The sequence below is a fragment of the Haemaphysalis longicornis genome, unplaced genomic scaffold, assembly GCF_048455015.1.
Source record: "Haemaphysalis longicornis isolate Haplotype H1 unplaced genomic scaffold, Haemaphysalis longicornis Haplotype H1 scaffold_7, whole genome shotgun sequence".
In the NCBI taxonomy this organism is placed as follows: domain Eukaryota; kingdom Metazoa; phylum Arthropoda; class Arachnida; order Ixodida; family Ixodidae; genus Haemaphysalis; species Haemaphysalis longicornis.
This window is the reverse complement of record NW_027526422.1, coordinates 125,693,964-125,721,491: the sequence shown is the minus strand read 5'-3', so window position 1 is coordinate 125,721,491 and position 27,528 is coordinate 125,693,964. Positions and strand designations below refer to the sequence as shown.

General features: G+C 46.8%; 1 protein-coding gene across 1 annotated transcript; it reads right to left on the bottom strand.

Annotated features, from left to right (window-relative positions):
- Nucleotides 1–1,907: 1,907 nt before the first annotated feature.
- On the bottom strand, nucleotides 1,908–26,986 carry LOC144145051 (monocarboxylate transporter 12-B-like). The gene is made up of 6 exons (XM_077676559.1): nucleotides 26,622–26,986; nucleotides 19,606–19,857; nucleotides 17,278–17,421; nucleotides 14,888–15,210; nucleotides 10,921–11,503; nucleotides 1,908–2,781 (listed from the first exon to the last, which is right to left on the bottom strand). The coding sequence occupies exons 2-6, from the start codon at nucleotides 19,832–19,834 to the stop codon at nucleotides 2,594–2,596; spliced, it is 1,467 nt and encodes a 488-aa protein (XP_077532685.1). The 5' UTR covers nucleotides 19,835–19,857; nucleotides 26,622–26,986; the 3' UTR covers nucleotides 1,908–2,593.
- Between the last annotated feature and the right edge of the window lie 542 nt (nucleotides 26,987–27,528).

The following is a 27,528-nucleotide window of genomic DNA, read 5'->3' as shown; positions in this document are numbered from 1 at the left end:
TACTAAGGACCCTTTGCATTATTTAGGGACATTCGCAATTGCGGAAGCAAACAATTGAACCAAATAAATCTCAAACTACAAGCCTCATCCTGTTTGGGGGGAAAGCACGCTACAGCGAATAAAGTCATCAAAAAACCACGGATATAATTGGTGGCGTCGAAAACGTAATTCTATACTTAGGCAAATATAACAGAATCAGTAAATCGGTGTCACAAACACAACTAAGCCTCCGCCTAAAGACAGAGAACCCTTGCGCCCAATTCAAAAAATGTACCGTTGCAGAGTTCAATGAATACCAGTAACTTCGCAAACAGGCATTCCCTAAGCCGTTACTTTCTACTCGCATTAACGAAGTTATGAGCAGCATGTCTGTTATCCTTTCGACATAACATTTTACGGATATATCCTTGGGGAATGCTGCGCTACTTGAACATTCATATCAGTGCAGTCCGAATCCTTAATAAGCTGGTGTCCTGTACTCTAAAAGACGCTACCAGCACTATGGGAGCTTTGAACAGATTTTGCCTGATGAGCCTCCCCTAACTCAGGTGAGCATAACTTCCCCCAAACAATTCAGTTCTAGTAAACTTGTGCCCGACGAAAATTGTTTGTGGGCTGATTATCAGGCACCCCAATAGCCCCGGGACTGCAAAATCACGGGCACTACCTCCGAATGTTCTGCCTATTGTGGTTCCCTTTAGTCCCAAGTACTACCTCGAAGCAGCCACCTCGAAGCAGCCACATAACTTGTGTTATTTCAGGTGAATAATTACTAATTTTAAGGCTGCCACAAGCTTTTCCTCACCGTATTTGACGAGAAACGAACAGCGCACTTTTACCAACAAAATGATCTCATCTATGGCAGAGACACCGAAAAATGGTGATCTGAATGGTTGAAGCTGGCTCATAGGGGTCAGCTTGGTTTTACTTCTCACCACAGCGCCACATCTTCTTTAAGTGTGGGTGCATTTATAGTATTATCAGTGCATAGATGTTATTTCACTTACCATCCTCTAAAAATGCATGTCGCCACTGACCTTGCGCTCAACAGTTCTCAGGATCAAAGCGCGAATCCTTGTTTATCCAAGCAGAGGTTGCCTTTGCGGTGTTTTTGCGTTGTTGGTGGTACTGTCCCCCATTAGGCAGCAACCGTCTTCTCGTAATATATTCATCCAGTAAAGCATGTTGTTGGGCTAATTTGTTCTTCATACTTATACGTAAAACTGCGTATACACAGACGGGACAGGGAAAAGAAGACAGGGAAAAACTGCGCTCGTCCTCCCTCTTCTTTTCTCTGTCCCGTCCGTATGCGCAGTTTTACGTATAAGGCTACGTTCAGACTACCGACGCAACAGCCATATTGTGAGCTATGGACGTAAAAAAAGGCATGTGACGCAGTTCGGTTGGCTGAGGCGTGAAATGACGTCATTTTTAAAGATATTACGACAGTTTCGGCAACAGTCTGAATCCGGCCCAAGTAATATATTAGGTCGCTTACACGTTGCACTACAAACTGGAGTCACAGAAATGGCTTTATTGTTAATGGAGATTGAGCGGCGCTTGACACAAGATAGAATTCACGGTCATTCTCCAGCTGCCTGGTCCCTTGTATATTCTTTTTATTTTTGGGAAGGGGAACACGGAAAAAGAATTGGAAAGAATTGGCTGTGGAGTGGGCACCCCGTACAAGCACCATTTCTGGATTTCGGAAAAGCTTTAAGATTATCCTATTGATGTGAGGTATTGTGAGGTACAAAAATATCAGCTCCAGACGGAGAGTGCGCGCTAGGAAAGAAAAACAGCGCGCAACGAGAGAGCGCTCGAGGAGGATTGTGAGGAAGGTTGGCGCGGGTAATGGCGAAAAACATTTATTGCCGCATACGTTAAAGAGAGCTGTCTGAGGTGAGTCCTAGTGGGCCCACTTCTTACAATGCTAGGTGCATCCCTACCCTGGATTCTTTTGGTCGAGGCCGCTAGTCCGGTGCGGTTGACCAGAGCATGTTGTGCCTTGTGGTCTTCAAATCTGAGCAGGGCCACCTCCCAGTCTTCTCTAGGGGTGTTGGGTTACGGGTGAAGGATGTGATGGCCTGACATCCTGTCACTATGTGGTAGGCATCCGCGACGTCACCAAAGTGCCAGCAGCAGCCAGCGGCCAGTAAAGTATTGGCATGAAGTCGGAGATGTATTCGCTCCTTCCCCTCCCCCAGGCCCTTTGTAGGCGGCTGGTATCACGGATGGCTGTTCTGTAAGGGCCGGTGACGTAAAAAAAATGGACACAGGAGAGCCTGAGGACTGTAGGCCCATGCCGCACGTCCAATACGAGCCCCCTTGAGGGGCGAAAAAATTGATGGGGCATACATAAGCTCCTGGCGATGCCGAACGAGTAGAATGAGTTTCGGAGGCCGCTGCAGAGGGGGTCGTCAAGTGGTGACACCCACGACCGCAAAGTTCAACATAAAAGTCAAACAGCTGTTAAACAGCAGGTACAACTAGGTGTACGCCTTCACATTTTTAAGAACATTCTAAGCAACCGCTGTAATTTTCCTGAGCACTCCTCATCAGTTGAATCCGGCGGCTCTAGACTTGTACAGTCTCACACACTGTCCCTCTTGGTAGCACCGTAGCCGTTATTGAGAGTTGTACCATCATTGCTGTGCTGCCTTTCGCACTTCCCTCGCTCATAGCAGACAAGCCCGAACAGCGTCGTGGCCACCGCGAACGCCAGTACCGCGATTAAGCGGAACAGGTTGTCGTAAGAGCCTTTGTAGTCCCTGAAGTAACCTGCGAGAAACAGTGCGGGAACAATTTAAGGATCGCTTTTTAGTGTTCAGCAAATAGTAAAGAAGTTTGAGAAATGTTAAAGAGGAAATGTTTGAACGTGGGCTGAACAATATAACAGCCCTTTTGTGCGTAGGCGGTTGTAGCACTGGCAGTTTTTTGTGCAATACTTGTCAGTGTGCGTAGTACCCATTACATTTCGTGCTGCTGGCCAAATACAGTACTCAGCTATCAGTGGTAAGGGGTCCAATACGAATGCGGGTGTGTTCGCAGTCTTAGCGCTTAACTAAGACACGAAGAGTATTTGTCAACTTATGGCTTTCCACTGGGGCACACAGCCTAAAATTAAACCCATGGGTACCATTCACAGAGCTACATAAACAACCTTAACTGTTTCTGCAAAGGATACGCAACAAGCATGACACCAATATTTTTACCTGCATGATTCCGCCAACGGTTTGAATGCGCAGAGTTCTGTATTGGTGTAATAACATATGTGATAGTATATAAATGCAAATGCACTCCCCCACATTTTCAAATTGCAGTTTAAGACAAAGTAAGGCAACATTAGCTACAAGATTTGTCTTTGGTGTTGTTTCGAAAAAATAAATCAGAAATCAGTGTTACTGAGAGTCGAAGGAACTTCGTCGTGGAGAAAACAAACAAAAAGGCAGGCACACGAGAAAGAAAAAAAAGCAAAACATTAAACCCAGTTCCACCAAGTGGGAAATTTGCTGGAACAGCAGTTCTCTTCTGTAGGCTTGAAGACAACTGGAGAGCCTTCCCCGCGATAACTCTGTGGTTCGCGCAAATGAATCGGCAGCTAAACGTCAGCGGCAGGAGCACCCCCTCTCTCTCTCTCTCTCTCTCTCTCTCTCTCTCTCTCTCTCTCTCTCTCTCTCTCTCTCTCTCTCTCTCTCTCTCTCACACACTATTTCATACTGGCAGGGAGAGAAATCAATGATGATACGATGATGATGATGATTGATAGTGGTACCACCTTTGTAGCGGGGAGATGACACGTCACCTTAAAAAAAAACTAAGAAGAAACTAATATACTTATAATTTACACTCTTCGTTTAATACTAGCGCTGCTCTTAGGGCAGGCACCAGAAACGTAATAGGCACAAAATACTTATTTTTTTCTGTTACAGGTTGGAGCTGTCCTACGCAATATTCCCCTCAAGTAAAGGGGTATTCATACGACGGAGCGTTTCAGCGGAGAAATCCGAGGGAGGTCGTGACGTCACCGCAGGCGGACTTCCGCTCGGCCAGCTCCTTCGCTCACACGGAGGATGCGACTTTCGGACGGACATCACTGTTTGCAGTCGCCTATCTCTAAAGCGGAGCTGCCGTAGCACCACCGATTCCGCGACGGCGGCAATTTCTGTTAAGCTCATACGTACTGATCTTGTCAACCGCCAAAAATTGGTCGTCGACGCGATGCAGGTGCTGCCGCGCGCAGAGAACGGCGCGCGACGCTCTGCGCGCGACGTGGTAGCAGCCGGCTGGCCCACCTACAGGCCCGCATACTGATGTTAGGCTTAACACTGCGGCGAATATTCGATCGCCGCTCTGGCAAGCGGCTCAGGTGACGATTTTTAAAGCAACTTTCCATCACATCATTACCCCATTTCTCGTATACACAGCTTTGTTTGCGCCTTGGGGAGCAATAACAAGCTGTCGCTCGAGCTACCGGCGCCGGCCTGCGCCACTTCGCGGCCGCCGCTCGCCAAGCGCCCGTGCTGGTGATATACGTGGTTCCCTCAGTGCGCCTGTCATGTGCGCCACGGGAAAATGCGTGGCGCACATGACAGCGCATTTTTAGCGCACAAGCGATAAAATATGAGTGCCTGCAACCGCTCTAGAACTTCAGTCGCGGCCAGCTGCCCGACGAGCAGACGAAATCCCGCTGCCTCCGCCGCCGAGCGTCGGAGGGTTTGTACCTCGCGAGCAGAAGCTCCGATCTCCCATCGGAGGCGGTGCGCCGGAGAGAAACCGTGACGTAGGGGTCACGTGGTGCGCACTCCTAGGAGCGAAACAGCGGATTTCTCTCTCGTGTGAATACCCCTTAAGATGGCAAGTTGGTCTAGTTGGTGCAGATTAAGATTCATGGTGAAAAACAGCGCAAGGAAGACAGGGACAAAAAGGAAGAGTGGACGACACACACCACTCTGTTTTTCACCATGAATCTTAATATTCCCCTCCCTGCTTTTCGTCTACCATCGTTCTAACCTTTTCGTTGCCTCGACCGCCTTAAATTTAACTCCCTCTGTGCTACCCTCAAATCGTAGGACTTCTTTCTGGAATCCGAATATTTCCCTATAGATTTGGATGGATACCCTCGCATTCTAACACTATGCTCCGCATATTTTCTGTTTATTTTCCGCAGAACACGCATACTTAATCATTTTGTGTATACAGTAAAGCCCGCTTATATCGAACGTGGACATATCGAATTATTGCTTATATCGAACCATAATACAATTCGAATAAAAATTACATGCATATTAAACCCTTTATATCGAACTCTCCTGTGCCGGATTTTTCGCTCTCCTTAGGCATGCGGCAGGCTTTCCCGCCATACGTCGGCGCGCAGGGGTCGCGCGGGTGTCGCTTGCGACTCCAGTGCGAGCTGGAGTGCGCCCAAACCGGCCGTGGAAAAGTGGACCAGCTCCACACATGCATGCCGTTGGCGCCGAAAGCGCCACATTGGGCGCTGCGGGCTGCGGTGTCAGCGATCTTCAAATCCGCGCCACTGGCTGCCTGCACTTGCTAGGTTCGCTGGGTTCGCCATTAATCGCTTGTATCCATGCTTATCTCAGCTCTGTCGAACACGCTGAGGACTCTGTACCGCTTCCGAGCACGAGCGAAACCGTCGCTGCCATGGTCCTGCTATGGCGATACTGCAGTGCCATTGATGGAAGCAGTCTAGCGCTTGTCGACTGTTTAGATACCGTGGAGCAAGCAGTCATCAGCAACGCATTGCGCTCCAAGATACAGGCTACACTCACGCATTTGTTCCGACCCTGATTATTTATTTCCGAGAAAGTGTCATATCAATAGTGAACTGCAAGGTGGTAAGAGCTGAGCGTTAGCTCGTGACTCCTTCGGCAGGATTGCTCTCATGTAAGTTTTTTTTGCTTCACTTTTTATATCGAATTTTTGCTATATCGGACTATTTTACAATCCTCACGCTGTTCGATATAAGCGGGCTTTACTACTTCCCTCCGGCTAAGGTCCCTAAAATTACTAAGGTAGCGCCAACTGCTCCCTGCTTCTCCGCTGCCCTCCTCTTTTTTCTCTCCCCTCGTCCGCGGCGCCGCGGTCCCTTTAACTATGATCCCTATAAATATGTTCTAGGGACCATACTTTAACTCCGCGGCGGGGCCGCCATTTTTGTTGGCTTCCTCAGAGCAGACGCCCTCGCTACGCTTCGGGCCGCTCGCTGCAGTTTTTCGTGCAGTTTGCGCTTGTTTTCGCGCCGCAATCGCCCTTTGGTAGCATTAATAGTATTTCTAGAGCCCCGTTTTACCAGCACGCATTAAGTGAGGCTGTTTTGTTGTATATTTTTGTGTAGAAGGGGATATTTGCGGGATGGATGCCGCTGGCGCATACGGACAGCGCGGTGTTTGTTTACGTGTGCGGCATTCTCAGGATAGTTCGTGAACGCGAAAGGATCGAACGTGGACGTTTCAAATTGCTCTGTTACAGTAATTCCGTTCTTGCATTTGCGTGATTAAGTTGTGGTCGTGCAAGCGCTGCACAGAGGGCTTGCGCATGGTTCGCGGTGACCTTGGTTCGCGGCAGTTCGAGCGCTGCGCTGGCTTTTTTGCGTTCGCGTTTTTTGCCTTAGTTGTAGATCATTAGGCAGCGCTCAGTATGCGTCCCGCATTAGCTACTGACATTCATGTCACCTTTATTCCGTGCACTTTCCCGTGCTTTGACGCTGTTGCAAAATATATGTCACCTTCACGTCAGGGTCAAAGTTCTCGCGTCTCCTCGTTGGCCTCGCTCATGACGGCTGTACTTTTGGCAGTGCGTCCGTACCATAGCAATGTTCGTGCGATTGGCGTTCACAATTACTTCGAGTAAGGCCCTGTCGGGCATATCTGGAAAAGGGTGGCACAAAGAACGCGCAGTTAAAGAATGCGCTCAGCTTACAATTAGCTGTAGTGCCCAGTTTTATAATAACTACCGTATTCCAAGGCCAGAAGCACGCTAACAAGCGGTGTTGTGAATCCTTTTTATGCTGTACAGCTAACATTGATTCATGTGTGGGCTTTGATAAATTACAGCTTGCTACAGCCGAGCCGGCCGTGACTGCACTGACCTTATTCGAGCAGCCGAAGGCACAACAACTCGGCATCGCGAAGCTACATAAAGTGGCGCCGACGCAACACTTGTTTGAAACGAGCAGCTGACTCTTCGGTTGTTATCGGTTGTTATACGCTGGCGGCATCTGTAAGGCCTGCTCCGAGGCAGCTGAGACTAAAATGGCGAATTTAAATGGACAGTGGCGGAGAAGAGAAGAAAAAAATTCCCTCGCACTTCCCCGAGGGGGAGAGTGTGCAAGTGCGAATGCACGGTTGTTGATTGCGCGATTACGGTGGATATCTTGATCTTAATGAGTAGTCGAGAGATCACACACACGCACACAACTACAAAGAAGGATATTTCACTCGTTATTGCTGGTACCGTTGCCCGGTCCGCCATCATCGTTATCGAGATGCAGGACCAGCGACCGCTCTCGACGACGGCGCGCGCTCGACTAATACCCTCCCGCGCCACGCGGCCGCTACACGAGCGCCCTCACGCGTCGGAATGCGGAGCGCCCGCTACGCGAGCGAGAGCTCTCCCGCCCGAAGTGGAGAGGAGGCGCCCAACACCCGCAGTCACTGAGCGGAGAGAGGAGGAGAGTAGCGCGCGCCCATCTCCCCCCGTTGCTAGGGAAGACGAGGAGCGCGCGCACCCGCAGCTGTTGCTATGCGGACGACGGCGGCCACGGAGCAAGAATATATGCGGCGGACGATTCAGGCTCGCTTAATAAGTGCATTCGCACTTAAAAACAAACAACGCGGGGACGAGGTACTACGTCACTGGCCGTTGGCCAATGGCGCGCGGCGTTCGCCGGCGAAAAAGAAAATTGCAAAAAACGAAGGAGGAAACGAGCGCGGGCGAGGGCGAAAGGCGGCGAGATCTAAAGATGGTGGTACCTTAGTAATTTCAGGGACATTACCTCCGGCGAGACCACACCGCCGTCTACCGGTGGGTCTGGGACCCGTTAGCAACGCGGTTTCCAGACCCAATGATAGAGGTCGCCGGTGGGCCTGGAACGGGCTCCTATCACCACTGCATTAGGCCCAATAAACCTTATGCAAAAGTGCCGCCATCTACCGGCAGAAAACCGAAACGAGCACGCGGCGTCGTGGCCTCCGCGATCGGCTACCGGCACGGTGCGCCGCCGGCAGCAAATCGCGGAGGCGACGGCGGCGTCATGTTGGCGGAAGGCGGTCGCGGGATCGCGTGGTAATGAGCGTGTGAGGGTCTTTCTCGGCTTGACAATCCTTTTATATTTACATTTAAGCGCAGCAAAATGAGCGACGAGTGATCTGTGGACCTTTCTCTGTTGCCCACATTTACGGGCGACTTCGTAAATACGCATTATGCATAAAAAAAGCAGTCAGGGCGGCACCGGCAGGGATGCTGTTGGAGGATGTCGCGTTTCTTCTTTTTTTTTTTGGGGGGGGGGGGGGGGGGCGGACTTTGAGAACGCAAACATTGAAAGTATAACTGTGTTGGTTCGCATCCTGCGGGTTTCTCAGGAGATCATTCCGTAAGCGCTTCGAAATTTGCGGGCTGTCCTGATGTTGAAATAAGGGATGGGGAGGGGGGAGGGGGGGGGGGGCACTCGCGATATAGCAATGGGCTAAGGATCCTCTGGGACGCAGAGGAAACCTGCAAAAGAAAAACAAACACTTAACAAAATAAATTTCCTACCTGGCATTTTTTACAGTGCAGTTGTTGTAGCTGGCCGTAATGTGTAGCGCGTAACGTGTGTAGTGTGTAACACGTTAAGCATTGCCAATAAATTACCAATGAATTTCCAATGAATAATTAAATTACCAATAAATTGCCGAGCGCTGGTTAGCGCGTGACTCGCGGTGACCGCCGAGCGTCCTTTACCAGCGCCGTGTACAACAAAACTGGGTGAACACTACCGCTTAGAAAATTCCACTCTAAAATTTTGATCTTTGGAAAATAGGCTACGGTCGAAGAGCAGGCGACGAGCGGTAAATGACCGATACACGGAATTACTACGTACGTTACTTGCGCTACTCATTCTGCCACGTGAAGGTTGCTACTCTCGCGGATCCCTTATTTCCTGTAACGTTTGGCAAACGAAAGAATGCGTAGTATTTCCATAAAAGCCTACCGAACGTCCCGAATAAAAAAAAAACGCGGGCGCGCAAAGCACGAACGGTAGACTCAAAGCTCTACCCGCGCCATGAAGTACGAGCTGACCAATGCAGTGCGCCTTAACTACCAGCAGGGAGGAGTGCTCCGCGGCAAATACAGGGCTAGAAAATAGCTCACTTTGGGACCTTTTTAGTCCTGAGCATATAATTCGTTTCATGACTATGCATGCGATCTAGCTAAAATACTACTGCGCGAAGGGAAGTCGACACCCGCAAGCGACTTCACGCAGCGCTCGAGTCATGCTTCCGTTGAGAAAAAAAAAAGTGTGTACGCTATTTCCGTGGTGATCCTCGTATCATCTTTGAGAACAGCAAGTTACACGGCAGTATTTGGGCATCTTGGACAACGATAAAAGCTGACGTGCGCGTCGCTAACCCCGGGCTATCATGTACTTTGCGGTATCCGGAGATCGAGGAATCCCCCAACATGGCGGAACCGCACGCGGTTCCCACAAGAGGGCGCCAGTTTTTGCGTCAGGTCTATTTCCAGCAGACTGACGAAAACGCTCGAAAACTTCCCCTTCTTCTACTGTTTTCATCTTGTCCCCCTTTGTTCCTCTTTCCCACGCGTAGGACAGCTTAACTACGCCACACACTAGGCGACTTCCCTGCGTTTCCTTTACCTTTATTCCTTCCTTCACCAGAAACACTCCCGACAACGTATGAGTGTAAGTCATATTTTAGAAAGATCTGAGGACAACTGAAAACCAACAAATGTGGTTGATCTTTCTTTCATAGAAATCTGTAAAACACGAAAGTGAAATGTGCCTTAACATGAGAATTTGATTGTTTATTGTGCATCAATGTGAACTTGCACATCGCTATTTATATATCGTCGGTATGGCACCATTACGCGCATCAACTTTAGACACTGGATTACACGCGCCGGAGCGTTGCGTAAATCCGATTTAAACCCATGGGGCTCGCAAACCACGCGAACAAAACCAAACGGGTTGTCAACGAATTGTTCAGTGAAGTCACAGTACGCTACAGCGAAAGGAGCAGGATTTCCAGGTCGGCAGCGGTCTTTTGTGTGTACTTGGTGAACGACGTCCGGCTGACGGGGTGCTTAGGCAAGCGTGCGACCACATTTGCCCTGCTCCGAGACGTCTACGCCAGACGCTTGCGAAGCGAAGAGGTCAGGTTCCACAAGCTGAGCGGCGTTCAACATAAGCGGTGGACGGATAAACAGCTGCGTCGGCTGCTACACGCGGCCCTATCAAGGCGCCAACTATCGGCGCTCCTTAGCGTCACCACGCAATACTTCGCTTCACTCCTCCTAGACGGAGCACCATCTGAAAGGGCAAGTTACAGGGAAGGACATAAAGCGCGTTCGTACAGCTATCCGGGCATGCCTTCATGGCTCAGTTGGTAGAGCGTATCACACCTCCCGTTGCGGTCAGACTGATCGTGGGCTCGAAACCTAGCGCCGGCGCGCCAATGAAGCTTTTTCTTGCGATGTCATAATCGTGACGGAAATGACGTCGGTGGGGTTTGTATGTCCGGGCATAAAACACTTTCGTGTTAAAATTAGGAGGCTTCTTTGTCTCGAATACAAGATACTGTTTTTACTGCAAGATGTATACTACTACGCTTCAGTACCAAAACGATATCGGCGGTTTAGGGCGCACAGATTACACCAGATACGTTCACTGAAACTTACCAACAATCGCAGGTGTGCTCAGCAGCAAAGGCAGCATCGCCACTCCTGATACTCCCATCGACGACGGTAGGCAGTCGACGCCCAGGTAGTCCGCCACCAGGACCACTTTCAGCGTCATCATGCATCCGAAAGGCGCCGCCGCCGCCGAGCACACGAGCCAGACGCCACCGAAAGAGTCCACGTGCGGGAGTCCAAGCAGTGAAAGAGCGATGACCAAGAAGCACAGAGCTGCGAGGGCACTTCTACTAAGAAAGCCCTTGTCGGCTGCCAGTGGGATTAGAAGCCTGCCCACAATTCCCGCTAGAGATATGCACGTGATAAGGGACTTGGCATAGTCGATCCTCCATCCTTTGTCCACAGCGTAGTCGACGATGATAGTCGTCAACATCATGTCGCCGTAGTCACCGAGCACTAGTGCCGGCAGAAAAGCATAGAAAACTGGTGACCGTAAAGGCTGGAACATTACGTAAAGCGAGCCTAACAGAGCGCTTCGCTGTTCGCTTGATTCTTCTTCTACTCTGTTGGGTGGCTTCAGGTTTTCTGTGAGGCTGTAGATGCCTTCGCCGGCCGGAGTCGGTGGAAACTGCATGATGTCAAATTTTGAGTAGGTTATCGGTATTCTTACTAAAGGCAAACATGAAAATGTTTATTTTGGTGCTGACACTCTCGAAGAGAGACGTACACGTTATCTTACTGATATATGGATATATATGGATATAAATATATATATATATATATATATATACATATATATATAAAGAGAGAGGGAGAGGGGGGAAGAGATATATGTATCAAAAACCCGGTGAGCTCTTTTCCGCATAAACTCAAGTTTGCCTCCGTTACATAGAAGACACCTTCATGATTTGGGAAAACGGACGCACGGCTCTAGAAAGGTTTATATTTCATCTGAATTCTTCCCATCTGATTTTATATTATCATGCTAGTATTCTCAAAAAGAAAAAGAAGTGAACTTGGATACTGCCGTCGTCATAGACAGCGGTACACTTCAAACCACACTTTTTAGAAAACCAACGGACATGCAGCAGTATCTAGATTATAGAAGCCTTCACCCGAGACACTGCAAAGAAGGGATCTTTGTAGGGCGAGCCACTAGAGCTAGAATAATATGCAGTGATGACAGCGACTACGTAAAGCATCTAGGCGAACTCAAGTCTCCTGTATACGCAGGAGCTACCTCAAAAGCTCGCTCGAACAGGAGTACCAACAAACAGCGACAAATCGAACGTCCCGGGCCGCCTGCCATAATATTTAAATTGTCAAATGCCCTCCGTAACGTAAGCAATATCCTACGCAAATAATACCACATTTTAGCCAGTAACGACCGACTTATAAAGACATTCCGGGCAGCACCACGGGTTACGTAACGGAGAACTAGGCATCTCAAAGATATTTTAGTGCATGCTAAAACAGGGCCTGCAAAACAACCAGTCATAACCACCTGTCTCCGTCCAAGATTGAAGACCTGCAGGCATCTGCAGACAGACTGAATTGCAAAAATCACCGGCAGCAATTACGTTCACAAGATTAATTTCAGTTTTGTGTGCACTTCATCCTACATTGTGTATAGGGTTTAGAACCAGGCCACAATTTTGATGTCCTTAAGTTGCATACACTTCAGGCAAACTTTAAGCCTCCTACGGACAAGAAATACAAAGAATCTTATTTAATTCACAAATGCAACTGCCTGGAACATGCTAGAATAACCGCTTCCGTAGGCAACTTCGAATCCTTGTGATGTTTACCGGATATTCCGCATGAGGCACTGAATTGCAAACACCTTTATTCGAACCCTATGACCAGCCTCCCCAGATGCGAATGTGATCGCCTACTTTCCTTTGCTTCCTAGTTTGGATTCCAGTTTTGTACGCAAAGACAACCCTTCAGCAATTCCTCCAGAATTCAGTTTCCGACCTTTTTTAGCACTCCTTTTTTTTGTGCCCCGCACATCGGTCTAACTTTAACTTTCGTTTTTTTTTGTTTCAGAAGAGGCACTTTCTAAGGATATCGCTGTTTGTAACACGTGCAAATTCAGTTGTACGTGCATGTGTGTGTGCGTGTGTGTGTGCGTGTGCGTGCGTGTGAGTGTGTGCTCGTGCGGATGTGCGTGCGCACGTATGCGTGTGCGTGTGTGTGTGCGTGCGCGTGCGCGTGCGCATTCGTGGGCATGTCTATGTGTGTGTGTGCGTGTGTTTGTGTGTGTGTGTGCGTGCGTGCGTGCACGTGCGCGTGCGCGTGCGCGTGCGCATGGGCATGTGCATGTGCGTGTGTGTTGTGTGTGCATGCATGTGCGTGTGTGCGCAAGTGCGTGTGTGTGTATGTGTGCGTGTGCGTGTGTGTATGTGCGTGTGCGTGTGTGTTGTGTGTGTTGTTTGTACGCGTTTTGTGTGGTGTGTGTGCGTGCGTGTGTGTGTGCTAGTGTGTTGTGCGTGCGCGTGTGTGTGTGTGTGCATGTGTGTTCGCGTGTGCGTGTACGTGTGCGTGTGTGGTGTGTGTGAGCGTGTGCATGTGCGTGTGCCCATGCATGTGTTGTGTGTGTATGTGCATATGCGTGCGCGTGTGTGTGTGCGTGTATGCGTGTGCGTGTGCTTGTGCGTGTGCGTGTGTGTGCGTGAGCGTGTGCATGTCTATGTGTGTGTTTGCGTGTGTTTGTGTGTGTGTGTGTGTGTGTGTGCGTGTGTGCAAGTGTGCGTGCGCGTGTGCATGTGTGGTGTGTGTGTGCGCGTGTGCGTGTGTGTTGTGTGTGCGTGTGTGTGTGTGCGTGTGCGTGTGCTAGTCTGTTTGCGTGTGTGCGTGTGCGTGCGCCCGTGCGTTTGCGTGTGTGCGTGCACGTGCGCGTGCGCGTGTGGGTCTGCGTGTGCATGTATGCGTGTGCTCGTGCCTGTGTGTGTCCGTGTTTATGTGTGGAGAGAGACTTTCGGGCACGTCAAGGGAAATCAAACAGGCGCAGGTGTTTTTAAACAAAAGTGTAAATTACGCGATTTCGCTTACACGAGATTGATGTGTCTCACTTCAAGTAGACAGTTTGGTTTGCTTTCAAGCGGTCTCGTCAAATATAGAATTTCGGAACTGTCAAGTAACTTTACGAGTGTGCAGGCCATTCTCTTTTGCAAACGAACACCCATCATAATTACAGTAACTTTATTCCGAACTTATTGTAAAGACGATAGTCCTTCTTGGGCTACTTGAACAGGAAAAGTTTGGTCTGTCTGTCGCTCGGTCTGTCTGTCTCTCACTCGATTTAGCCAGCCGGCCGAAGTGAAACAGAAGCTGCGCAATACTCTTATATAGTGACAGCCAAATATAAACGTCTATGTACGGTGTTAATATTGCTACTTGTCCACATCGTTGAACAAGAAGAGGGCATTACGGAAATATAAAGCAGAAAATCAATGTATGAGTGATATTTGCAGTGTTCCTTTATTCAAAATTGACGGATGCTGCTTCTTGCGATAGCAAATAACATACTACATAAAGTGCAAAAAACTGTCGCCTGCTGTTGCCCGCGCTGCCCGACGCAATTCTAAAAAATGAAACGGCAATAGCAACGAAAGGTTCCACTAGATAGCTTCCGTGTTCCGCTTGGAACGCTCGTGGAGTAGTGCGACGTGGTTCTACAAACGTAGTAGTAGGGCACTTCGATTCACGTGCGTCGCCGCCGTACGGCAGCGCTGGCAGTGGAACGCGGTAAATTTAAATTGACTTGAGCAAACCTCTCGCGTTTAATCTTGGAACAAACGAGACGGCGAGCAACAGCGTGAGAGGTGAGCGGAAAGGGGTAGGGAGGCATTCACTTGCCAGGGGCACCGGTCTACTATCGTCTTGTGTCGACATTTGCGACGAAAGGACTAGATACGCGGCCAATTTTTCATGGCCTTTGGTATGAGAAAACATTTCAGATTAGCCTGCTCTGCAGTTAAAAATATTATAGAAAGAAAGTTGTACCTACAAAATGTTGCGGTCCTTTGTTCCTTTGCAAGAATAGTGGTTGCTTGCTTGTTTTTCGTCTGGGGCTCTTGCAGCGAAAGCGCATAAGAGGAGGTCGTTTCAGCAGCATTACGAAGATCATCAGGTGCATTACTATGCCACCGGTGAGCAGCATGCCGCCTTCGAAGCCATAGCTGTTGAAGAGCAGGGTAAGAACGAAGGGAAAGACGAGACCGGAAAGAGACCAGCCGGCGAACTTGGCGCCTGTCGCCACTCCCCTGTACTTGGTGAAATACATAGCGTTGTATACGGACAGCAAAATCGCCGTGGTGCCCGATCCACAAGCTGAAAACAAGGCAGGTAGTTCCGGTATTACTCACTTGTTCATAAAGAAATTCTTATAGCACAACGTGTTCTGGGAAGTCTTGAAGCTTATATTGAACCGCGTGTTTCTGGCGAAATTATTGCGACGCCACTGAACCAGATCAAGGTTGAGGAGGACTGTGAAGCAAGAGAGCCGAAGTACGGGAATAGAAAAATTCTTAATGGAAGCAATCTAACGACTCAGCAAAAGTGCCAAAGCACGAACAAAACACAAAATCAGGGTCGTGTCAATGGAGAGTTCTGAGATTACGATATGACTAAAATACCCCAAGAAGGGCAATCACACGAAAAGCAAGTTTAGGGACTGAAACCTCCCGTGTTCAGAAATGCAGACGTCTTTATTAAAACACGCCTGAAGGACACAAAAAACACAGTCAAGAGAAATATCACACCATGCCTCTACCCTAGCACATTATAACACTTTCTTGAGGGCGCTGTTCAAGAACGTCTGCAAGCTGTTTTCGAGCAAGTTGAGAGGAAAAGTTGTGTGAGGAGGCAGTTATGATGGGGGTAGACAAGCTTTTTGAAAACAGTGACGTGTGCAAGAGGTACGCGGGTGGGCGATGCACCCCGTAAATGGGAACACCGTATTTTCTAGGGGTTTCGTCGGCGTTTGCCCAACTGGACAGCATGCTTAATTAAACGTGAAGGAATAACAAAAAGGCTAGCTTCCGCGAGCTTAGAACAAGTATACTCTTTGTCCGACATGTTATAGACGTCGTAGGGCAGGTTCAGCGCCGCGTTTATAGTGATAAAGTGCAGCCTAGCTCACCAAGCAACAAATCCCAGACGACGGCATGGTTTAAGGTGTAAGCAGTAATGTTTTTTTTTTTTTTGTGCCACCGCGTGCTACTGTATAACGCTTTAGAAGCAACCTTGACGTAGCAGGGTTCGTAGTTTTCGATTTGTGCCTACCAGTTTGCAATAGTGGTGTACCGCTGCCTGGATGAGCACCCGCGTAACTTGGGGTCATCAGCCGCACAAATACACAATGGACTGGGTTCTATGGCCCTCTATACTTATTATTGCTGTCGATGGCCGGTAGAAAGAGTGAGCAGTAATTCCTTGTGCTCGTCATGTTTTACGGCTGCGATCCTTCTCTTTGGCATGACTTGGCCAGTGTGCCGGTTTATGTACTGGTGATTGGTTGATTGTAGGGTTTAACGCGCCGACGCAACGACTACCGAGGTGCGACCACTACGGTGCCCATGGTTTATGATAATTGTTGGTGAAGTGGGCCCATGAATATGCATCCCGTGTATATCGAATTAACCTTCATATATTTAAAACAGTAGAATTATAATAATAATAATAATAATAACAATATTAATAATATATTTTATAATCCATGACTACATACAGAGGTAAAATGAGCCCGCCAAAGCTTACTAAATGATCTGTAACGGCTAAATTCTGATTAAATTTCATTTTTATGGTAACCCGGAACAAAAGATTTTGTCCTAGACATGGCAGCGGAAAGCAAACTACCTTAGACGGGATTTGTTTTCTTCGTAGAGCTTCTCCAGGTTGATCTTTAAAAGTTATGTGCTCTTTTTGTGCTTCCAGGGGGAAATCCCTCGTAACAAAACCTTTTCGGCGCAAGCAAACCAAAACTGCGGATATTCGCAACAGATTTTCTTTAAATGCTAGTGGTTTAATGTACCCTAAGAGCACTTCGGTTATTGGACAGCTAAGCAATGTCGTTGGATATGCAGCTTTTCTTCCACTCCTAAAGGAAAATAGCTTCCACACATCACATAAATTAATACTCCGGGGTGCAAAGTATGCAGTTTTTTTTTCGAAGTGTATAATTTAATTTACCCGTTCGCATCCTCACTTAGATATACATTAAAAGCAGACCCCACTACTTAGCACACGTAACAGGCGGTTATCCTATAAGCTTACAAGCTCGATATTGTTGTATCAAAATTTTACTTGAGACTTTATAGAGTCAGTTCTACGTTCCTCTTCTGGAAGACAACGCAGCAAATTTCTGAGGTATTTCTGTATGTTTAAGTATACACTTACCGTAAATTACGCCCATGGTGACAGTAACCACTTCAATGCTAGGCGCAAAGGCGGATAGGACGAAGCCCATCCAGCACATAATTCCTCCCGCAAGTGTAATGTGATAGACAGATAGATGGTTTTGCAGGGCAGCGATGGCGAGTCCTGGAAGAAAAAGGCAGGCATACCGTCGGGCTGTTTTGTTTTATGAAAGCTGCTGGTACAGACATGTATGAGATATTGAAATATCAAGTTCCCTACTGCATCTTGCCATTTTATTTTTACCGCTATATATGACATTACCATTCTCAGCCTTCCAAATAGCCGTTGCCTCTCGATTTATACCTCAGGGGCCAATGTTCCTCAAAATGCAATAAGCTTTTCCTCAAAAGGTGGGGTACTAAAGGTAGGGCAGCTGAGCAATGAATACACATAATTTTAGCGCACTAGTAATGGCCGATGGCAGAAGTATGCTTATTTCTGATACGCGTTTATTAAAAGAATGGCTTGTACGGGGTATCGAATGGTAACACATACACAGCACTTTTTGTATGAACTGTGCATAAGACCAACCTTTTAAGATGCGCAAATCGATGTTTAAAAATCTAGTAGGCTGCACAAGATGACACGGTCATATCTTAGAATCAACTCAAAAAGATGGTAACGACGAAGTGAACAAAGCAAGCGTGGACTCTCAACTGAAAATTAACCGGCTCAGAGTTGAGGCTTGTTTTGTTCACTTTCTTTATTACCGTATTTTTAGCGCCCTTGCGAAGATGGAAGGTTTAGTTGGAGGGTTTCAAATATTCCAGCGTAGTTCCTACCCCAAAAATAAGTGGCTTTAGTTACAGCCTAAATTTTGAGGCAGGGTCAGAAATAAAGACGAAAGTTGTCATACTTAGCTGCATATCTTTACAATACTTTAGCTCTGTGCAATACATTCCCGTTTAGGTGAGAAAGGTTGAACTTTTACACCTGGTTTCTTAATATAAATCAACGCCATTAGAGTTTCTTGTCCTTATAAAAAAGAAGAGAATGCAAGTGGGGCAATTCTTGTGGAGTGAACAAGTGTTGGCTCTATGTCTTTTGAAGATAATGTCTAAGCACAGTTTGTTGGAGCAAGGTGCCACAAAAGCATTTTCATTGCTCAAAGAAAATTCTCAGGTAAAATGACTCCATCTCTTCAAAATATTCCCCATCGAGATGATGAAGCAACTTATAATTAGAAAATTCTCACAGTTATTGGGGAGTGCGGGGGGAATGTAAGCTGCAATAATATTGTTGCTTCAAGAATGTTCTTGTTTATTTGCAGTATATTTACGGGCGTTTCTTAAACAAATGTTCCTTATGTAAATCTTACTTTCGAACCTGTGAACCTCGATGACATGGTCATAATAGTTTAACTTCTTTTAAGTTTGCGGAAAAATTGCTTGTGAAACTTAAATACAACAACGCAATTTTTAAAAGCAGTTTTGTCGAGCCTGAATAGGAACACCTCACTTTTCGTGTGGTACTTTTCTTTGATATGGAGACAAAACGCTCCGCTCAAAATACAGCTTAAAGGTCGTATACTGCCAGCATTGTTAAACACAAATAAAGAAATACGACAAGTTTGCTCATTAGGTTTTACTGCAGCGCCAATGCTCGAATAATAAGAGACATTGAACAGCAAGCGAAAAATATGTAAAATTCACAGAAATGTCTAGTAATTCACATCATTCTTACACCGCTTATCTAGAGCTTAAGTTCTTCACAGCAGCCAGATATGGCTATAATAAGCCAAACACGTTGGATTATTTTATTATTTTCAAGTTTTCATTTCCCTTTCCGCCAATGATGTATATTTATACCATTAGAGCAATGAAGGGCCTTTACTTCGCCATCAATGTTTTTTTTTCTACCGAAGATACAAGGCACACAGCGGAGTTGGTCCGTTTGCGCCAGTTTTATACATATTTTGAATGTTCTTTTGCGGAATTTTCATTTAGACTTCGGTTTTGTGGGGAGCCGTAATATATGCATACGTTTGAATTTGTCAGATCGCTTTTGTGAACAATTATTTTTTATTTTTTCTACTTTTTGGATGTAACAAATTCTTTCCGACGAATTATTTCCTTTTACACAATTGAAAACTGATAATAAGCACCATGCACGCTCAAAATATTTGTACACGCGTTAAAGTGGTAGGTGATACAGGCATAAGGCCGTTTGTGTTGACTTCGAGCAGTTCTGGTGCATGTTCTTGTGTCGGTACGATTTTGTCACTTCCTGTTTCGCCATCCGCTCTTCTGTCACCACGCTACAAAGATTACGCACTTTTCTGTAAACGAGCGCAAAACGGCTGTTTACCAATTACGTGCGAGATGATGCTGTGGGTGCTGGACGGCCACGAAGCTTGCTGGCGTGTGGCCTCGTAGTGTCGAAGGTAGGCGACGTAGAAGAAGCCGTTATTGGACACCCCGACCATACAAAGGAAAGCGGCGCCGGCCGTGAGCAGGGGGACGATCCACAACGTGTCCACAAGATGCCGAGGCGCATCGCTTGCACATTTGATAGGGGAAGCCAATGGTGAACTCATAGTCTAGCTTCTGGCACGTTCTTCTGCAAAGCAAAAATACACCGCAAGAGTTGCAGCTAAGCTTGCTACACACTTCGACAAAGTGAGCCTTACAAATGGGTTCATTTATACTGGTTCACTGGTAACGTAAGTGGGTGAACTTAGTTGCAAGGTTTGATGCAAAACTTTACAACAAACTGCCTTTTATTTCAAAATTAATCCAGGGTCATACAGCCTCAAAATGAGATCTCGAGGGCAAAACCTTGTGTGGTACCTTGTGCATAAAGTAAATGTTGCAGTATTAATTTTTCGTTCAGATGTTTGAGCCTGTAAGCGGGCGCGGGCAGCTACAGTAAGTTTGAAAACTAGAAGGCTGTGCCTCTAGTTTGCATCGGATGCTGTTTAGACGCTTTCCAAAGGCACATAATAATAATAATAATCATTCGGCGGCAACTGCTTCCTGATAAAGCAATAACATGGACCTTTTTACACGTTTGATGACACTGTTAAGAAATCCAGAATACGGGGTAACATTAATGTTTTCCTGTGCATTTGGCTCAAGTACAAGTATGAAGGGAAAAGTACACGCCATGAACAAATTAGCCGAGTTCATGGCGCATGCCGTGTCCAGAAAATTCCCCTCGCTGCAGCACCAAACTAATGTTGTACAGCGCGCTCCCATAAAATTGATGGACGACAGTGCCAATCCGAGTCTGTTGCTAGAACGATCTACGTTGGGACGCGAGGTGAAGAAATCAAAGCACCCTCCTAAATGCGAAACGTTCGTCTAAGCAACCTGGCTCAAAGTAAAACTCCAACATGCCGAATACTTCGAACGTGTCGGAATAGCACAGTCGGATAGACGTGAGCTTCCTAACTTAACATTCCCGGGTTCTATTCCGAACACGGAGAGCGTTTTAGGGGCGAAGCCTCTTAGTGGCTGGAGCTGTTGGCGTCTCCTACCGTCGTCACTGTAATCGTCGTTCGTCTCATGTAGTCACGGTACAAAGACACAGGGAAACTCGTTTACGCCTCGCGCTAGAACGTGACGCTTAATAATAAAACGCCGGGACACTCTTACGCCTTGAGCTGGAGCGCCCCGTAACGCGTACTAAAAAAACACCCGGACACTCGTTCACGCCTCGCGCTAGTGAGCTTCATGCTTCAATGACACCCGCCGAGGTGGGTCAGTGGCTAAGGCTTCGTGCTGCTGAGCCCAAGAACGCGCCTTCGATTCCCGGCCGCAGCGGCCGCTTTTCTGACGCAGGCGAAAAGCAAAAACGCCCGTGTGTTCCAGATTTCGGCGCACGTCAAAGATCCCCTGGTGGTCAGAATTAATCAGGAGCCCTCCACTACGGCGCGCCTCATCGCCTGTATTGGCGCCGGTGCGGGAAACCCCATAATTACATCATGATTGAAAGACAAGAAAAAGACTTTTACAGCAAAGAAGCATACCTTTACTCCCCAACGGTTTCATATTCGTTGGCAAAAATGCCAAGGCACCAGGGGTACACTTATACACTGCATGCTTCGCCCCTCACCAAGTTTCACGTTAGTGGAGATGGCCCGGGGTTTTTTTACTTGATGCGTTCATTGTGTAAGTTGGCTTTTCTGCAGTGCCCTTTGGAGTAACGCGTAAGAATGCACGGCGTCAGGGAGGCATAAAACGCTGGGATTTAAAAACGAAACCGCGCCACGCAACTCCACGTGGTCTATTACGTTAGTCACCATACCAGACTCCGTGTTCCCAATGTTTGGAAGTAGAGAATCCAATCTTGTCTGAACAGGTACCCTTTTCACGGCCACAGCGTAGGGGTGGCCTGGGCATTTTTATAAGCTGCCGTAACCGCCCCCGAAGATGCTTTCAGATTTCATATACTGCGGTACAGATTTCATACATATAGTACGGTCCACTGCAATTTTCGCTGAGGGCGCAATAAAACTGGCATGTCGCTAAAACAAGGCCGTCAAATCGTTAACAGAACTACACTAGACCAGAGCAAGACAGGGCGCGTGCGGAAAACGGTGACCTCACGCCGAACTTTCAGCTGGTGGCCGCATCCGTTGTCGCTGCCTTTTGCTACCAAACGTATGCGTCATCCAGCTTTCCCGCTGCTTTCCATCACCGCTTATTCCCCATTTTAAACTGAAGGGCGAAGTGAGAGAAGCGCCGAGCAGGCGCAAAAAAATGGAGCGGGAATGATGGCGATAAATTTGGGAGCTGCCGAATAACAGAAGGAGGGACAGGCAGCCAATGGCCCATAAAGTGAGAAAACGGGACCAATCTGGCGGTTAGAACGCAAAGCATGGTTGGCAGCAATTTAGCGTCACACTCAATCTGGAACTACAGGACGCAGAGTGATGAGAAGATTGCGATGTGACTATCCAAATGGATTTCTAGTGCTTTTTATGGTCTGTTAGCACGCCTTGGCGCTTACCTGGTGCTATGTTTGATTGCTCGGTGGAGCATATCTGTTCTTTACAGTATTTCATTCACCTATGCACCAGCTGACATTCAATGCGTGAAGGTTACCCCCCCCCCCCCCTCCATGAAATATTGGAGTCCCTCTGAGCACAGTATTATTGTTATGAATGCCATGTGGTTGAAGCGTGTCGCCCATCAGCGCAAAGATTCGTGCGAAAGGCCTGAGAATCACCCCGAGCATGAACCACCATCCCATCGAAAAATAGTGTTGCAGTCGACCCCGAGCGAAAATAATTGCGCTCTTTTAACACACGTTTATGTGAATGCACAAACAAGATGCCGTCGTCTAAATTAGTTTCCAATTTCCTTTTGTTTACGTGTCTTTTATAAGACGGTTTCACAGCAACAAGGGCTATATTCTGGTTAAATATTTAAACAGAGCCCACGCGTTCCCACAACCTCCGGTAACGAAAAAGCGCAACAAAATGAACACCCCAAAGATAGTACAACCTAGTGTTTTTGGTCACAAGAGGGCCTTTTATTTGGAATGCCCCTTCTTCTCATTACACCTTTAATCTTTCCTAGGAAAAATGCCGTTTTCGCAAATTTGCAAACAACTTTTATTGAAAAAATGGAAATCTTTTGCAGGCATCTTTGGCCATAAATTGCCAGGCGAGTTTCTGTACAATAAAAGTTATATTACCGAAATCTCCCTTCGGTGCGCATTGCGACGTTAACCTCGGAAAATTCCTCAGTTTTCTATTTAACGGAAGTCTATAACGTTTGTTTTTTAATACCTAGAGCCCCAAGAGAGGCACAATACACCGCTTGCGCCACCCGGCCGCTTCACTTGCAGCAATTGTCTCGCAATGGTTTGCAATTTATCATGTAGGGATGTAGCGACTAGATATGGTGTGCCCCACGCGTGGTTATAACAGTGCAGTGAACGCGCGATGAACACAGATAGAAACTTCAGTCCCTATGTGTCATGTGCCCTTCGCGTGCATTCGTGTACACAGTGAGTGGACAGGGAACACGTGTATGGTGCGCAGCAAACCCGGAACGGACGCACAACTTCTCCGTCTGTATAAAGTGCTGTGGTAAGGCGTGGGACGGAACAGCCCGGCTGTAGCGGAGGGCCAGGATGGGAGCAGCAAGGGCCAGACAACCGGAATGATGACCCTTGACCACCTCGGACTAACCAGCACATGTTGTGGGCGTACACGGAGTGGTTCGGTACAAGTACTCGAACGTTGTCGTGAGTGTAGAGCGAAGCGCCGTATTATTTTTTTTTGCACAATTGGTGCAGTGCGTTATTCAGTGTAGCGTTGTTCCCATGACAATTACATGTTTCAAGCTGCTCTTTCTACGTATGTCATTTTTGTGTTGTTGTCCTGGAATACACCGGTGATTTCTGTTTTTACGTGTCGGCTTCACTTCATTTAGCGGGGTCAGGTTTGCGAACCCTTCGCAAATGAAGCAGGTTCTTTCAATATTTATTGCGTTCGAACCATTAAACTCCTAATTTTGACCAATTTCATATTTTTTTCTATTCTGCGTTTTGTTCATGCAGAAGCAGTAGAGCTCACACATAAAAACAATCATCTAAATAACTCCACAGGCCAGCGCATACATTGTGCAGACACCCGTAAACTGGGGATGTGCATGGAGCTTGTGAAAATGGTCAAATGCACCAGAACATCTTGTTGTGCATTCTGCACGTCACAAAAACTTCAATTCGAAACGTAATTGAGCAGTCACTTTTGCTTCCCCCGGTGTCTCAATGGATCAACGGAAGAAATAATGTCGCAAGCGCTGTAAGAGGTTTCTTGTAAAACAAGTATTTTAATGATGTCGTTGGGCTCCGCGAAACCTTCGACATCATAGCGACACAGGTTAACGTTACAAAAGGTCGTCAAACGTAGCTGTAAGCGTCTTGGTGCTCTTCTGACAGTGCCGTCGGATATTGCTCGTGGTGGGAGATACGTGCAGAAACAATTTGATGCGAAAATTGGTGAGGGGAACAGTACTTTCGGGGGAATTTTATGCCATCTTTTGTTTCCTCTTGCACAGCGAAGAGGTGCCCTTGTTATAATAGGGCCGATGGGCTGGCCTATCCAGTAGGCAGATCTTAATTGATATTCTCAACTAAGTACAGCAGACTAATACTTCAGTGGCCCTGTCATGATTTACGAGACGTTGTTATCAAAACAGTTGTGAAAAACTTAAAAGCTGTTTCTTTCCGCTCCCGGAGCCACTCAGAGTGCTTGGAAGAACGCAACTCTGAATACTGATTTGAACCGCTAAGACACTCTTACACGCGTTCGCGAACATGACGGTGTTTTGGTTTCTAAGGCTGCTGGAGGAATCACAAATACCTCAATTTTTAAATGTAAAATTTTTTAGAATCTAGAATCTAATCTAGAATCTAGAATCTTTTTTAGAATCTAAATGTAGAATTTTTTGATGTACAACACAACCTAATATTAAAAAAAAACACAGATTCTTAGGGAGAGCCCTAAAGGTGAAAATGGCGGTGGTAAGCAATAAAGCTTACAAGCGGGAGAGGGGTGAGTACAATTCATTAGGGGACAATATTACGAGGAAGTCTTTCATTGATCAATTCATGAGAAAAAAATAGAGCTCAGCGGATGCCGCCAGAGGGGACCGGAGCTAGAGAACGCAGTACAGCTAACCAGGTGTCGTGCAGCGAGATAAATGTAGACAGGCGTCGTTGGGTTGTATGCGTAAGTTAATATTTATTAATGTTGGACCTTCCAGTAATGGTATGACTTAGTTGCCGAATGGTATCAATCCAAGAAAGCAATAATAATTTTGCAAAAAAAAAATATTTATGTCGTTTACCAGAAAATGGCACTCTTAGTTTCTTACACTTTGTCAGATAAGACTGTGGCGAAGTGATACCTGACCTATATTCTGGCATTGATACGGAATTTTAGTAACTGTACTGAACCTGGCAATGACATTGCCAGCGCCCTAGTAAGGGTACTTGGCGTGATCTCCCGGACCACTCGTGCACTGAGTGACACCAATTGTTATTTTAGACTGTTTCAGTTTCTTACAACTAAAAGGTTTAAATGTATTTGAATAGTTTGGAATAGCCTACCCACTGTCCTGTAGCCCATCCCTACGGTGTCCAAGGATTTTCCATCCATATTCTCTATAATAGTCACTTGCGTCTCATAATATTACCACTTCAGAATACTCCGCCATTGACTTCAAGTCCCCGAATTTGAAGTATGCATATTTAAAATGATGTGTTCAACAGCCCATCGATTCTTCCCCTTTGATAGAACGGTTTCTCCTGAGGCAGTCTAGGCAACATTGCATAGTGTAGACTTTTTAGCTTGTGCACTGCGTACATTCCAACCTCGTATAACAAACACTGGTATAGCAAATTATAGACTATAGTGAACTAAATCCGAACGTTGCTTGTTCACGCCCCATTTCAATGACATTCTTTTTTAAACCAAACCAAAATCGCTAGCCGCGCACGATGTCGGCTATAATGAAGAAATATTTCGTTCACGCAAGGCTTTAAACTCGATACGTAGCTTAAAAGCAAAATATACAAAATAGAAGATAGCAATTTGTAAAACTACAGAACTAGAAAACACCCTTTTGTGCGTGGACAATGTGGAAAGGTTCATCCGACAGGGATGTCAGTAGCCGCCATGCGAAGATCACATCCTTCTTCGAATAAATTAGAACGCAGGCCTCTTTTTCCAAACGTTCATTGTTCTGCTGTAATTTCACAATACCATGTCCCGGTCCATATATTTTTAAATCACAAAAGGCGACAGCTAAGGATTACGTCCAGTATGGCAGGTTCTAAGTTTACAGTAAAGGATTTATTAACTAGGATTTTTGCGTGAGCCAGGATGTAGATTTTTTAGAGCCGATTTTTACCTCTACTGTTGCAACGAATGTCGGATATAACGAAATAATGTACTGCCCTCTTACTACTTCGTTATAACGAGGTTCGACAGTGTATTGAATTTGCTGCAAACCCTATTTAATGGCACACATGGGCGTGGTAAGTATTTTCTGGGCGCATTTTTACTGTCAACTCAACTGCTTTTCTGACTTTGTGTATGTACACGTGCGCGGTCAAGTAAACTCTCCGTTGAATGAAATAAGAAGCATACATTTAAATGTTTAAAATTCAAGTGAGATAAAATAAATACATTGCCACAGGTTTGTAATGCCTTAGACAAAACGGGTAAGGCTTCTCCAAGTAGTGCAGATCAACCTACGTACGATGATGATTATGATAAGCACAGCAAAATGAGTAAACACTCCCAACTTGGCATCCAAAATTCTACATTCATAGTTTCGCAAGGGATCCTAATACAGGCGTACCTTTTGTCCAGCCGTCACGTTTCAGCCAGTCTGGCGTCAGCTAGCACGCATCAAGAGCTACTCCAAACGGCAAGCCACTGACACAGGAACGATGATGGAAGGTACGTGCATTCAGATTGTGCTCACAATGGAACTTTTTCCAGTAGCGCTCGGCGCATGCGCTACTCTCGCTCCCAGCGACCAATCCGCCATTCTTGGGGGACAAAAGGTAAACAAAACGACGCCATATTGGATTAGCCACTTGCGAATGCCAAGCCAGCTAAGTGCTGCTCCGTTTTCTGATCCATGAAAGCGGCTGACAGGAAGGCGCTACGCCTGCTACCGAAAAATTTCTCTGCCCAGAAAACTATGCATGGCGCCTGGGAAGGCTTCCTCAACTGAGCACGGAGGCAGAAAAAAGGGGGCGTGTTTTTCTTCTATATTCCCCCAAGTGTGGTTCGGGTGGCCGCCGCAAGAGTGCTACGTTACTCGAAAAAGGTTCATTGAAGGGTCTGTGCGTAGTCGAATGTAAAGTACTGCACAGAGTAAGAGCTCTGACGAGAAAAGTTAAACAGCTATAACCGTCCTGCTTCCTTATCCCTTCTCCTGTGTTTAGGTTCATGAATCAGTGGCATGTATTCTTATTTTTGCTCCTGGCTCCATACGTATTCACCACGAAAGCTCGGTGTTATATTGTTCTGTAGGTATTCTTATGTTAGATTGCCCACATGTGTTCCGAGTGTCGACCTTGTTGCTGTACAAAAAGGGTAAACAAACACCGAAGGGATTTTTTTATCTGGCTGACCGCTCATTTTCCCAGTCGGACCGCAGCTGCAGAAAGATTACCTGAGTCAGGAACACAAATATACGATCGAACATGGGAAGTCACCAGGGCAACATTGGAGATAAGAACGTAAAAAAAAAAGCA

Excerpts from the sequence above, each read along its gene's own strand:
- LOC144145051 (XM_077676559.1), bottom strand. The coding sequence starts at position 19,834 with ATGAGTTCACCATTGGCTTCCCCTATCAAATGTGCAAGCGATGCGCCT. Across the intron at positions 15,211-17,277 it reads CACCATGGGCGTAATTTACG|CTTGTGGATCGGGCACCACG; the intron begins GTAAGTGTATAC and ends CCTTGTTTTCAG. Across the intron at positions 2,782-10,920 it reads GAGCACACCTGCGATTGTTG|GTTACTTCAGGGACTACAAA; the intron begins GTAAGTTTCAGT and ends TGTTTCTCGCAG.